Raw genomic sequence first — 15,722 nt, 5'->3', positions numbered from 1 at the left:
ATTGATTGACAAGCCAATATAATCCATTGATAACCCCAATTAAGAGACAAAGAGTTGTATTCACTAAAGGTGTGAAAACTATCAGTGATAGGTAAACAGATGACACTAATGAGTTGGAGTTAGTTATTTTAATATATTGATTAGCTTCACTTAATTTTTTTAATCCTTTAATCATCACAATATAATAAGAATTATGAAGTGTACATGCTCATTTAACACCGAGTTATGTATGCTGTGAAAAATATTTTCATCAAGTGTTGATTGACTTTAAATTTTTCAGGTTCATATTGGTTTATATTCGCTTTTCTCAAACAATAGGTTGTTAGTCATACCCTACAAAATCATTGATGCATTACGTAAACAACACATGGCTAATCTAACATTTGAACAGTGAACAAAACAAGAGAAATGAATACATCTTTATTATTAACAGCAATATAAATTATCATGATGAGCATCAACTAAATTCAAACCAAACAAACATTAATGCAGAAATGAATATTATTCCTGGATTTGCATTGGTTTTACCGGCGTTCAGTTACTGTCAGCTGAAAAAAAAATGCCCAAATTTTGTCCGACTTATACGAGGGTCAAGACTAAATCCTTAGAATTTGGAGCTGAAAAGGGACCCCGACTTATAGTAGGATCGACTATTAAGCGAGTATCTACGGTAATTCGCCGATATTTTCCCGTATGCAGTGACCTTAACAAGAGACCTCTTGTTAGAACTTCTGCCACCACACAGTGCAAGTGTGAGGAAAAAACAGTGATGAAAGAATGCAAACAAACGTGGACTTAAAGGCAAAAAGTAATAACTGATTCTAAAGAACAAATTAAATACACCATATCGTCTAAAAAATGTTAAGGAAAAGTTTAATTAACAATTGGGAATGCATGGAAAATATAAAAAAAATAATATCATTGCTTTAATTATTCACTTATTTTTTACATGTTCCATGTGTTCTGTGTTGATTGTTCATAAATGTCACGATTTGGTAAACTTTGGCAATGAACTCGAAAGTTAATTTAACTTGCAATCAACAGTCCCTGAATGAAATATTACTTGTCGATAATACATTATAGATTCGTATCAAATGTAAAAAACGTGCATTCAGGACTTAGTTTAGTATATATGGATGTATTGGTTCAATAATTTAGATAACTTTATAATTACTAGAAACTCGTTTCATATGACTTTAGATAATACATACTGTCTGGGAGAAGACATGAATCTGGATTTGGTTGCGGTCCAATGGTCAAGCTGCAGTTCTGAATACAACAGTAAAGTCTAAAATTATAAACATCTTATTTTACTTTAAAGGAATTAAACATTTATTAGCAGGGATATCAAACTTATATGATGCAATAGTGCCCAGAAATAACTACTGACTTCATCAGGAAAATTGGCTATCCAGGTTAAATAAAAGAACAGAGTTCTAATGTCTCCCGCGTTGCACATATTCTATCTGTCCAAGGTCTAAGGACAATAAGTAAAATAAATGGGTAATGTGTCCATGGGACACAGATGATGCTCCCGCTTGCATATAATATAAAGTTATAAAGAGACATAACTGAAGAAGGGTAAAAGTGACACTACCCAAATTTGTACTTGATCTGAGTTTTGTGGTAATAAGCATTGTGAATAAGTTTCATAACATTTGGTTGAGGCAAACTAAAGTTATAGCATTTGGTTGAGGCAAACTAAAGTTATAGAACGGAAACGAAAAATTATGCAATTTTTATGTTTATATAGGGGCATAACTCAAGAACGGTAAAAGTGATGACACCACATTTCAAACTTGATCTGTATTATGTGGTAATAAGCATTGTGTATAAGTTTCATAACATTTGGTTGAGGCAAACTAAAGTAAGAGAACGGAAACGAAAAATTATGCAATTTTTATGTTTATAAAGGGGCATCACTCAAGAACGGTGAAAGTGACGCCACCCAATTTGGAACTAGATCTGTATTATGTGGTAATAAGCATTGTATATAAGTTTCATAACATTTGGTTGAGGCAAACTAAAGTTAGAGAACGGAAACAAAAAATTATGCAATTTTTATGTTTATAAAGGGGCATAACTCAAGAATGGTGAAAGTGACGCCACCCAATTTCGAACTACATCTGTATTATGTGGTAATAAGCATTGTATATAAGTTTCATAACATTTGATTGAGGCAAACTAAAGTTAGAGAATGGAAACGAAAAATTTAGCAATTTTTCCATTTGTAAAGGGGAAAAACTCTAGAACGGTTATAGTGACACCACCAAAATTCAAACTTGATCTGTGTAAAAACTTTTTTTTTTGGTTCTTTAAAACTTATTATAAATATCTTACAGATATGAAGGCTTTAGAACAAATACAGAGCAATTTCCAATATAATTAACATTTCCAAGGGGCATAACTCGTTAAAAATATTTGATCAGCACTTATTTTCAAAATTGTTCCGAGACATTGCTGATATAAAACTATGATATAAGTTTCATACAAAACTGGCAAGAACTGTACACATGATAGCGCTAACAATGCAATTTTCCATATAATCAATATTTTCAAGTGGTAGAACTCTTTTAAAAATAATTGATAATACTGATTTTCAAACTTGTCTGAGACATTGCTGATATGACCCTATAATATAAATTTCATACAAATCTGGTAAGAATTGTAACGAGAACGTTCACAATGCAATTTTCCATATAATTAATATTTCCAAGGGGTATAACTCTTTAAAAAATAATTGATCGACACTAATTTTCGAACTTGTCAGAGACATTATGAATATAAACCTATTACTGTAAATTCAGAAATTTTTCAATGTTTTTATTATTGCGAAAAATGCGACAGGGTTATAATCGCAATAATTTAAACTCACATTTTGGAAATTTTTTATATGAATTAAACAGGATTTTTCTCAAAATCGCAAAAATTAAAATCGCATTTAGTCTAAAATGATAAAATCGCAATAATAAATGCACGCAATAAATTCTGAATTTACGGTATACAAGTTGGCAAGAATTGTTCACATGAGAGCACTAAAGATGCAATTTTTCCATATCATTAATGTTTCCAAGGGGCATAACTCTTTTAAAAATAATTGATTGGCACTGATTTTCGAACTCATCCAAGACATTGCTAATATAAAGCTACAATATAAGTTTCATCAAAATCTGGAAAGAATTGTACAATACCCAGTATTTCTATGTCTCCCGCAATGCGATGCACAGGGGACAATAAGATTGAAGTCAAATGACCTTGTCAAGTGCGGGTTCGAACTTACAACCTCAGTGTTAAAAGGCTAGTAATTGCTGTAGATGAACTTCTTAGACCACTTTTCCACAGAGACCCTTATAATACAAAGTGAGCCTAGAAAGGGTTGAATGGGAAAAATGATCTGTATAAATATATGGAATTACAATATACATTCTAAATCTCATCACAAAATTGAATTTCTACTCACCTTTCCAAGTTCTATCAAGTTGTCATCAATTTCATCATCACTGAAATATCATCCATTAACAACTATTATTGAAACATTTATTTTTTTAACATTTTTTGAAATTCAAAAAAGCATCAGATTTAACAATATTTCCATGCAAAGTTCAAATCATAGAAATATAATTTCTTTCGTGAGTTCCTATTACATGCTTTGGATACTTTCTAATAGTATGAGAATTATATGTTATTCTGAGTTAACTATGACAAGTAAGAGTGAAATTGCAAAGTTTCTCAAACAATTGGTACTAAAGATCTACATAATGAATTTTTAACAAATGTATGATCCAAATTATTTCTTTGATAAAGTGCAGTCTTCATACTCCATAAGTAAATGGATAGAATGAAAAACTTTAAAATATGAATAAAATTAAAATAATTTGACTGGAAAATTGCATTGCTAGACATTACAACACCTATTGTTTATAAGTTACATAAAATGACAGTTTATTGAATAAAATAATGATATAAACATACCAAAAAGTATCAGGAAGGTCAAAATGATTCCTCACCATCTTGTATACCCTCAGATAAACACCAGTGAGACCAACTGGCCTAAGGAAAAAGGAAAAAAAATATATACATATAGATCATAGGTTTTGAGTGAGCATTCAAGAACTTTATATTTACACTTTATTAGTAAATGCTGCTTATTACAAATAGTGGAAACCAAATTATTTGATGAATTACAAATCATCTAAATTTGTAAAGTATTTTGTTCATGGTTCATAAAAGTTAAAAAATCTGAAACTAAAATTTTATATAATTAAGAAAAATCAAATAAATTACAAACATGATTATTTTTTATGAACTGTCACTGCAAAACCAGAAAAATTAATAAAATATACAAATGTGTTCATTCAACTCATGTATGCTACTTCTATTGCACATAGAACAATAAATCTGGTATCTTTTAAACATGCTCACTGTACTTAACTGATTGATTGATTGATTGGTGTTTAATGCCACTTTCAACACTACACGTACTGTGCTATTTCGTGACTCAGATTTAATTGGTGGAGGAAGCCGGAGTGCCTGGAGAGAACCACCGACTTTCAACAGGGAAACTGACAATCCTAGTCAATTAAGATTGGAGTCGAGTGCACCTCTCCCGTGCAGGATTCTAATTCACAACCTCAGTGTTGACTTGCTAGTGGTGCAGTAGTTCGACTATTTAGACCACTCAGCCACTGAGGCCCCAACTGGACTTAAATAATGGTATGTAACAAAAATTCATCCCATAAAATTACAAACCAATACCAGGGACCAACCCAAAGTTACCATTTACAATCTGATAGATACATTTTGATTTTGCTGTTTTGTGTACATGTAATGATGTGAATAACTTTCAAAGGTCATCTAAGTTACATACATCATTTATAAAGCATTTGACTTGTGAGACAAATGTATATAAAATAACATTGAAGAAAACTTTCCTATAAAATAAAAATATACTATTTTTTTATGAGTAAGAAAGATAAGTGAACCACTGCTGTCTGAGTTTCTGTGAGTATATTTGCTTTTACCCAGAATAAGTTAAACTCCTTATGTTAACTTTTAATTATCATCAGCCAAATTGCTTTTGTACTAAGTTTACCTGTTGTTCAGTGGTTGATGTGGTTCATAAGAGTTTCTCGTTTTTTATATAGATTAACTGTTGGTTTTCCTGTTTGAAATGTTTTACACTAGTAATTTTGGGGCCCTTTATAGCTTGCTGTTCGGTGTGAACCAAGGCTCTGTGTTGAAGGCCGTACTTTGACCTATAATTGTTTACTTTTTACACATTGTGACTTGGATGGAGAGTTGTCTTATTGGCGCTCATACCACATCTTCTTATTTCTATTAAATTGATGAAATCATTATGAATTATTTATATACATACCATTTAAGATTAGATTTCTCAGCTAATTTGAATATGAACTGCATCATCAGATCTAAACAGCCACTATTTTTCTGCATGGTCAGCAACAACTGACGAATCTCTTCTTTTTCTGTATCACAAAGACTTTTAGCAGACAATACTGCTTCAGGTTCTGTCAAAATATTATTGTATATATAATTTTTATTCAGAAGACAACTTTTTTTGAAGGTTTGAAAGTAAAGACAAGAGTGAAAGAAAAATTGTGTTAAAAATATATTTGTTCTACACTGAAGGACTGTAGTAATGAAATATTGTTAAAATATTACCATACTTTTCTGAGAAACAAACCAAAACACAACCTTTTTATATTATATTGACACTTGTCTATTGTTGAAGGCCATATGTTGACCTCTATATTTAGTTTATTGGGTTACTGTCTCATTGAAGTATACCCAACATCACCTTTTATTCAAATATTTTTCTAGCATATACAGACATACTGTACAAAAGGACAGAAGTGGTCAAATATAATTGATATATGTAAAATTTAAATGTATGTGTCCTACTCAAATTTTTAGTCTGGCATTTCCTTTCCTTTATATGGACTAACATTTCTTTAAAGAATTATTTTTTATTTTTAAATTTTCTGTACATATTGGTTTTTTTTTCAAGTAAGAAAACATGATTGTAAATAATGTAAATATTTATATCCATAACAAGAAATAGGTTAAAGGTTATTTCTCTATTACCTGCTGGTTTAACAGCTGATGTTTCTTCCATTGGCTGTAGTAATCCACTAACTTCTTCATCATAGTCCCTGAAAAAATATTATTTACTACTATGAACATGGTATTATGCTAAATACAATTCGAAATTCTTTCCTCATATGTGGATTAGTAATGAAATGGGACTGAATGGTTGAAAAATGGGGTTTGAGATATTCAAATGAAATTTTCAGTTAAAAGAAATGGAAATTTTCAGTTAAAAGAAATTGAAATTCAGTTGTCCAACAAAGCTGTTTACTTAGGCTTATTCCTTAATAGAATCCTATGGCTGAATGATGCAATGAGGAAGCTGAAGGATAAATTTATACCTGAGTGTTGACGGCAAGAATGTGAGTAATAATCCCTGAAAATTAACACAGTCCTCTTCCTTTCTTTTACTGGTATTTCTAACCTAAAACAACATAGACATATGGGTATAACTTTCCTGTATACAACTTTAAAACATTATAATTACTTAATTTTGCAGTACTTAAAAATATTGGTTATTTCAAATAAATAATGGATCCCTATAAATATAACTTTTTTCTTGTTGTACGAGGTCAGATTCATATGCATACATATTTAATATCTATCAATTTCTGAAAACTTGTTATCCAATGCGTTTACAATAGACCACTTTCGAGTTCATCCGTCACCGGAAAAAAACTCGTCAATTATGTGCGCCTTTATGACGTCATTTACCAGATAGAGGGGATCGCCTGTATCCCTGCACTATTAACGTTCATCAAGCGTCTTAGTGATCGTCATTGTGCACGATAAACTAGAAATAACGTTTGTTTTGTAAGTACTTAATCACAATTCCCTAATGACAGCAGTGCTGATTTTCAATTATGAGAATTTAATTTGCCGAATAATTCGTTCAATATAGCATTTATAGTTTTCCAACCACTCGCTCAACATTGGAACGGATGTGACGATGCCCATAAACGCACGAATGATGTTCACTAAAACCAGAGTTTTTGACAGAAATGCATCGAACTCGAAAGTTGTCTATTGATGTAAGATGTTAATTATTACTCTTTTTACCTTGTAAGATTATCTTACTCAATAAAGCAGTGTTTTTTACCTTGAAAGATTATCTTACTCAATAAAGCTGTGTTCTAAAGAATTAAAACTGAGAATGTTAATGTTTTGTGGTATATATATCTATCATTAATATTTAACGTCATGGACATTAAAATTTTTTACCTTTTATTGCTTACTTACCCTCGCAGATCTTCTTTTCCCACCAAAATCCTCCAAGAAACCTTTCTTTCTCTTAGGAGTTTTTGATTTTGATAAACTGTCTGCTGGAAAGAGTTCCTTGGATAAAGTATCAATAGAAGAATCAGCTTTTGTTTCCCCTGAAATTTCATCTTTAGACAACATGTCTGCCGATTCAGTGTCCTTTTTTTCAGATAGGGTCCCTTCTTTAGGGATATCATCTGTGTCAACTTTTGGCACACTATCTGCCTGTTTTATGACACTTGTTTCCATTGGGGATGATATACTTGTGTTGTGATCTTGTACAGTTGTTGTAACTGCAAGAACAAATTCTCCTGTTCACTAGTTTATGAATAAATGCACTGAGAAATTGATATCAGATTTCAATTTATGGATGGTATTGTGCAACAGGGAACAAAAATATACAAATTTCCATAATATCAAAGATTTTCAGGAAAAGATATATCATTACTTGTGCCATTTTATTTTATTTTTTTAAATATTTCATTATTTCAATTTCATTTGTCTTTGGAATTTCTTGTTACTTTATATTTCCAAGACCTCTTTAAACTGTCATTCTAGCGTGAAATTGATTCAATTGTTTATGTTTGAATTTTGGAGGGAGAAATTTATGGAACTTTGTGGAACTTGGCAAGAGCTTTATAAAGGCAAGAACCCCTCCAGTTTCAATAAAAATAGAAATCAACCAATAAATCACCCTTGTTTTTTTTTATAACTGCAACACTGTACCTGAGCTTGGTGTTGGTGGAGTACTCTGTAAAAGTTCTGTCATTTGGTCAGCTGGTAAATTTGACAGGAACTGTTCAAGGGAGGTAACTGTCTTAGAATCAAACTGATCTGCTGCTTCATCAACATCATCTACCATCATGTCATTGGTTGTCATGGCAGCATCTGTTTCCATTGGCTGTTCTTCTGCCTCTTTTACTTTTTCCTCTCCATTGTAAGCAGAAAAGTCCACACGACATCCCATACTCTGTAAAGTGTTCATATTTTGTAAGAATAACATATAATAAAATACAATAAAATTTTGTAGAATATGGTATCAACTTGTATATTTTCATTCTAGAGATACTTGAAGTCAACAATTACTGTAAGTTAAGAAATTTTTGCAATGTTTTCATTGTTGCCAATATTGCAAAAAATAAGAAGTCACATTTTAGATTGTAATACCTTTATTTGTTTGCAGCATTTCCTGAAATCTTAAATCTAACAATTTTGTCTGTTGTTCAACTTAAAGCAATACAAAATTTGCAAGACTGAATAAGTTAAATCAACTTTTACATTATGAAGTGGTGCAAAAGGGATGTATAATGAAAATTATTACAATCATTGAAAAATAGTAAACCTCAATTACTCATGAAAATCAGCCATCAAATGGTCTGTTATTTTGTGGTGGTAAAGCAGAGTTACTCAATATAATAGGTTGCAGTGTTAAGACTTTAGTGTGTGTAACAAGCCAAAATTACAATCCAATTAACAAACTGTGACATGTATATTTCATCGTGTACGTGTATAATTCATCATAAACGTTATCTTACAACAGGAGGATCTGAAGACTTCAGCATCTTATATAATGCCAACAAGGCTTCTCCTAGGCTACACCACCTGTAAAATTAAAATTATATCTCATTATATATTGTATAATGTCAACAAGGCTTCTCCTAGGTTACACCACCTGTAAAATCAAAATTATATCTCATTACATATTGTATAATGTCAACAAGGCTTCTCCTAGGCTACACCACCTGTAAAATCAAAATTATATCTCATTACATATTGTATAATGTCAACAAGGCTTCTCCTAGGCTACACCACCTGTAAAATCAAAATTATATCTCATTACATATTGTTTAACGTCAACAAGGCTTCTCCTAGGCTACACCACCTGTAAAATCAAAATTATATCTCATTACATATTGTTTAATGTCAACAAGGCTTCTCCTAGGCTACACCACCTCTAAAATCAAAATTATATCTCATTACATATTGTATAATGTCAACAAGGCTTCTCCTAGGCTACACCACCTGTAAAATAAAAATTACATCTCATTACATATTGTCTAATGTCAACAAGGCTTCTCCTAGGCTACACCACCTGTAAAATCAAAATTATATCTCATTACATATTGTATAATGTCAACAAGGCTTCTCCTAGGCTACACCACCTGTAAAAATCCAAATTATATCTCATTACATATTGTATAATGTCAACAAGGCTTCTCCTAGGCTACACCACCTGTAAAAATCCAAATTATATATCATTACATATTGTATAATGTCAAAAAGGCTTCTCCTAGGCTACACCACCTGTAAAATCAAAATTATATCTCATTACATATTGTATAATGTCAACAAGGCTTCTCCTAGGCTACACCACCTGTAAAAATCAAAATTATATCTCATTACATATTGTATAATGTCAACAAGGCTTCTCCTAGGCTACACCACCTGTAAAAATCAAAATTATATCTCATTACATATTGTTTAATGTCAACAAGGCTTCTCCTAGGCTACACCACCTGTAAAAATCAAAATTATATCTCATTACATATTGTTTAATGTCAACAAGGCTTCTCCTAGGCTACACCACCTGTAAAAATCAAAATTATATCTCATTACATATTGTATAATGTCAACAAGGCTTCTCCTAGGCTACACCACCTGTAAAATCAAAATTATATATCATTACATATTGTATAATGTCAACAAGGCTTCTCCTAGGCTACACCACCTGTAAAATAAAAATTACATCTCATTACATATTGTCTAATGTCAACAAGGCTTCTCCTAGGCTACACCACCAGTAAAATCAAAATTATATCTCATTACATATTGTATAATGTCAACAAGGCTTCTCCTAGGCTACACCACCTGTAAAAATCCAAATTATATCTCATTACATATTGTATAATGTCAACAAGGCTTCTCCTAGGCTACACCACCTGTAAAAATCCAAATTATATATCATTACATATTGTATAATGTCAACAAGGCTTCTCCTAGGCTACACCACCTGTAAATTCAAAATTATATCTCATTACATATTGTATAATGTCAACAAGGCTTCTCCTAGGCTACACCACCTGTAAAAATCCAAATTATATATCATTACATATTGTATAATGTCAACAAGGCTTCTCCTAGGCTACACCACCTGTAAAATCAAAATTATATCTCATTACATATTGTTTAATGTCAACAAGGCTTCTCCTAGGCTACACCACCTCTAAAATCAAAATTATATCTCATTACATATTGTATAATGTCAACAAGGCTTCTCCTAGGCTACACCACCTGTAAAATAAAAATTACATCTCATTACATATTGTCTAATGTCAACAAGGCTTCTCCTAGGCTACACCACCTGTAAATTCAAAATTATATCTCATTACATATTGTATAATGTCAACAAGGCTTCTCCTAGGCTACACCACATGTAAAATCAAAATTATATCTCATTACATATTGTATAATGTCAACAAGGCTTCTCCTAGGCTACACCACCTGTAAAAATCAAAATTATATCTCATTACATATTGTATAATGTCAACAAGGCTTCTCCTAGGCTACACCACCAGTAAAATCAAAATTATATATCATTACATATTGTTTAATGTCAACAAGGCTTCTCCTAGGCTACACCACCTGTAAAAATCAAAATTATATCTCATTACATATTGTATAATGTCAACAAGGCTTCTCCTAGGCTACACCACCTGTAAAATCAAAATTATATATCATTACATATTGTATAATGTCAACAAGGCTTCTCCTAGGCTACACCACCTGTAAAAATCAAAATTATATCTCATTACATATTGTATAATGTCGACAAGGCTTCTCCTAGGCTACACCACCTGTAAAATCAAAATTATATCTCATTACATATTGTATAATGTCAACAAGGCTTCTCCTAGGCTACACCACCTGTAAAATCAAAATTATATATCATTACATATTGTATAATGTCAACAAGGCTTCTCCTAGGCTACACCACCTGTAAAATAAAAATTACATCTCATTACATATTGTCTAATGTCAACAAGGCTTCTCCTAGGCTACACCACCTGTAAAATCAAAATTATATCTCATTACATATTGTATAATGTCAACAAGGCTTCTCCTAGGCTACACCACCTGTAAAAATCCAAATTATATCTCATTACATATTGTATAATGTCAACAAGGCTTCTCCTAGGCTACACCACCTGTAAAAATCCAAATTATATATCATAACATATTGTATAATGTCAACAAGGCTTCTCCTAGGCTACACCACCTATAATTCAAAATTATATCTCATTACATATTGTATAATGTCAACAAGGCTTCTCCTAGGCTACACCACCTGTAAAATCAAAATTATATATCATTACATATTGTATAATGTCAACAAGGCTTCTCCTAGGCTACACCACCTGTAAATTCAAAATTATATCTCATTACATATTGTATAATGTCAACAAGGCTTCTCCTAGGCTACACCACATGTAAAATCAAAATTATATCTCATTACATATTGTATAATGTCAACAAGGCTTCTCCTAGGCTACACCACCTGTAAAAATAAAAATTATATCTCATTACATATTGTATAATGTCAACAAGGCTTCTCCTAGGCTACACCACCAGTAAAATCAAAATTATATATCATTACATATTGTTTAATGTCAACAAGGCTTCTCCTAGGCTACACCACCTGTAAAAATCAAAATTATATCTCATTACATATTGTATAATGTCAACAAGGCTTCTCCTAGGCTACACCACCTGTAAAATCAAAATTATATATCATTACATATTGTATAATGTCAACAAGGCTTCTCCTAGGCTACACCACCTGTAAAAATCAAAATTATATCTCATTACATATTGTATAATGTCGACAAGGCTTCTCCTAGGCTACACCACCTGTAAAATCAAAATTATATCTCATTACATATTGTATAATGTCAACAAGGCTTTTCCTAGGCTACACCACCTGTAAAATCAAAATCATATCTCATTACATATTGTATAATGTCAACAAGGCTTCTCCTAGGCTACACCACCTGTAAAATCAAAATCATATCTCATTACATATTGTATAATGTCAACAAGGCTTCTCCTAGGCTACACCACCTGTAAAATCAAAATTATATCTCATTACATATTGTATAATGTCAACAAGGCTTCTCCTAGGCTACACCACCTGTAAAATCAAAATTATATATCATCACATATTGTATAATGTCAACAAGGCTTCTCCTAGGCTACACCACCTGTAAAAATCAAAATTATATCTCATTACATATTGTATAATGTCAACAAGGCTTCTCCTAGGCTACACCACCTGTAAAATCAAAATTATATCTCATTACATATTGTATAATGTCAACAAGGCTTCTCCTAGGCTACACCACCTGTAAAATCAAAATTATATCTCATTACATATTGTATAATGTCAACAAGGCTTCTCCTAGGCTACACCACCTGTAAAATCAAACTTATATCTCATTACATATTGTATAATGTCAACAAGGCTTCTCCTAGGCTACACCACCTGTAAAATCAAAATTATTTCTCATTACATATTGTATAATGTCAACAAGGCTTCTCCTAGGCTACACCACCTGTAAAATCAAAATTATATCTCATTACATATTGTATAATGTCAACAAGGCTTCTCCTAGGCTACTACACCTGTAAAATCAAAATTATATCTCATTACATATTGTATAATGTCAACAAGGCTTCTCCTAGGCTACACCACATGTAAAATCAAAATTATATCTCATTACATATTGTATAATGTCAACAAGGCTTCTCCTAGGCTACACCACCTGTAAAATCAAAATTATATCTCATTACATATTGTATAATGTCAACAAGGCTTCTCCTAGGCTACACCACCTGTAAAAATCAAAATTATATCTCATTACATATTGTATAATGTCAACAAGGCTTCTCCTAGGCTACACCACCAGTAAAATCAAAATTATATATCATTACATATTGTTTAATGTCAACAAGGCTTCTCCTAGGCTACACCACCTGTAAAAATCAAAATTATATCTCATTACATATTGTATAATGTCAACAAGGCTTCTCCTAGGCTACACCACCTGTAAAAATCAAAATTATATCTCATTACATATTGTATAATGTCAACAAGGCTTCTCCTAGGCTACACCACCTCTAAAATCAAAATTATATCTCATTACATATTGTATAATGTCAACAAGGCTTCTCCTAGGCTACACCACCTGTAAAATCAAAATTATATCTCATTACATATTGTATAATGTCAACAAGGCTTCTCCTAGGCTACACCACCTGAAAAATCAAAATTATATCTCATTACATATTGTATAATGTCAACAAGGCTTCTCCTAGGCTACACCACCTGTAAAAATCAAAATTATATCTCATTACATATTGTTTAATGTCAACAAGGCTTCTCCTAGGCTACACCACCTGTAAAAATCAAAATTATATCTCATTACATATTGTTTAATGTCAACAAGGCTTCTCCTAGGCTACACAACCTGTAAAATCAAAATTATATATCATTACATATTGTATAATGTCAACAAGGCTTCTCCTAGGCTACACCACCTGTAAAAATCAAAATTATATCTCATTACATATTGTATAATGTCAACAAGGCTTCTCCTAGGCTACACCACCTGTAAAATCAAAATTATATCTCATTACATATTGTTTAATGTCAACAAGGCTTCTCCTAGGCTACACCACCTCTAAAATCAAAATTATATCTCATTACATATTGTATAATGTCAACAAGGCTTCTCCTAGGCTACACCACCTGTAAAATAAAAATTACATCTCATTACATATTGTCTAATGTCAACAAGGCTTCTCCTAGGCTACACCACCTGTAAATTCAAAATTATATCTCATTACATATTGTATAATGTCAACAAGGCTTCTCCTAGGCTACACCACATGTAAAATCAAAATTATATCTCATTACATATTGTATAATGTCAACAAGGCTTCTCCTAGGCTACACCACCTGTAAAAATCAAAATTATATCTCATTACATATTGTATAATGTCAACAAGGCTTCTCCTAGGCTACACCACCAGTAAAATCAAAATTATATATCATTACATATTGTTTAATGTCAACAAGGCTTCTCCTAGGCTACACCACCTGTAAAAATCAAAATTATATCTCATTACATATTGTATAATGTCAACAAGGCTTCTCCTAGGCTACACCACCTGTAAAATCAAAATTATATATCATTACATATTGTATAATGTCAACAAGGCTTCTCCTAGGCTACACCACCTGTAAAAATCAAAATTATATCTCATTACATATTGTATAATGTCGACAAGGCTTCTCCTAGGCTACACCACCTGTAAAATCAAAATTATATCTCATTACATATTGTATAATGTCAACAAGGCTTCTCCTAGGCTACACCACCTGTAAAATCAAAATTATATATCATTACATATTGTATAATGTCAACAAGGCTTCTCCTAGGCTACACCACCTGTAAAATAAAAATTACATCTCATTACATATTGTCTAATGTCAACAAGGCTTCTCCTAGGCTACACCACCTGTAAAATCAAAATTATATCTCATTACATATTGTATAATGTCAACAAGGCTTCTCCTAGGCTACACCACCTGTAAAAATCCAAATTATATCTCATTACATATTGTATAATGTCAACAAGGCTTCTCCTAGGCTACACCACCTGTAAAAATCCAAATTATATATCATTACATATTGTATAATGTCAACAAGGCTTCTCCTAGGCTACACCACCTATAATTCAAAATTATATCTCATTACATATTGTATAATGTCAACAAGGCTTCTCCTAGGCTACACCACCTGTAAAATCAAAATTATATATCATTACATATTGTATAATGTCAACAAGGCTTCTCCTAGGCTACACCACCTGTAAATTCAAAATTATATCTCATTACATATTGTATAATGTCAACAAGGCTTCTCCTAGGCTACACCACATGTAAAATCAAAATTATATCTCATTACATATTGTATAATGTCAACAAGGCTTCTCCTAGGCTACACCACCTGTAAAAATCAAAATTATATCTCATTACATATTGTATAATGTCAACAAGGCTTCTCCTAGGCTACACCACCAGTAAAATCAAAATTATATATCATTACATATTGTTTAATGTCAACAAGGCTTCTCCTAGGCTACACCACCTGTAAAAATCAAAATTATATCTCATTACATATTGTATAATGTCAACAAGGCTTCTCCTAGGCTACACCACCTGTAAAATCAAAATTATATATCATTACATATTGTATAATGTCAACAAGGCTTCTCCTAGGCTACACCACCTG

At 31.8% G+C, this 15,722-nt stretch overlaps 1 protein-coding gene across 1 annotated transcript in view; it reads right to left on the bottom strand.

Annotated features, from left to right (window-relative positions):
- The window catches only part of LOC127706805 (calcineurin-binding protein cabin-1-like), a 63,180-nt gene that overhangs the window by 31,588 nt on the left and 15,870 nt on the right, over window positions 1–15,722 (bottom strand). Inside the window, exons 11-19 of the mRNA XM_052211491.1 lie at window positions 8,904–8,970; window positions 8,095–8,338; window positions 7,348–7,661; window positions 6,450–6,532; window positions 6,106–6,173; window positions 5,378–5,528; window positions 3,973–4,050; window positions 3,461–3,500; window positions 1,212–1,288 (exon numbers count right to left, since the gene is read on the bottom strand). Coding sequence (XP_052067451.1) covers window positions 1,212–1,288; window positions 3,461–3,500; window positions 3,973–4,050; window positions 5,378–5,528; window positions 6,106–6,173; window positions 6,450–6,532; window positions 7,348–7,661; window positions 8,095–8,338; window positions 8,904–8,970 — 1,122 coding nt within the window. The remainder of the gene's footprint in view (window positions 1–1,211; window positions 1,289–3,460; window positions 3,501–3,972; window positions 4,051–5,377; window positions 5,529–6,105; window positions 6,174–6,449; window positions 6,533–7,347; window positions 7,662–8,094; window positions 8,339–8,903; window positions 8,971–15,722) is intronic.

Source organism: Mytilus californianus, unplaced genomic scaffold (genome assembly GCF_021869535.1).
Source record: "Mytilus californianus isolate M0D057914Y unplaced genomic scaffold, xbMytCali1.0.p SCAF_6, whole genome shotgun sequence".
NCBI classification, from domain to species: domain Eukaryota; kingdom Metazoa; phylum Mollusca; class Bivalvia; order Mytilida; family Mytilidae; genus Mytilus; species Mytilus californianus.
This window is presented reverse-complemented; position numbering and strand designations above follow the sequence as displayed.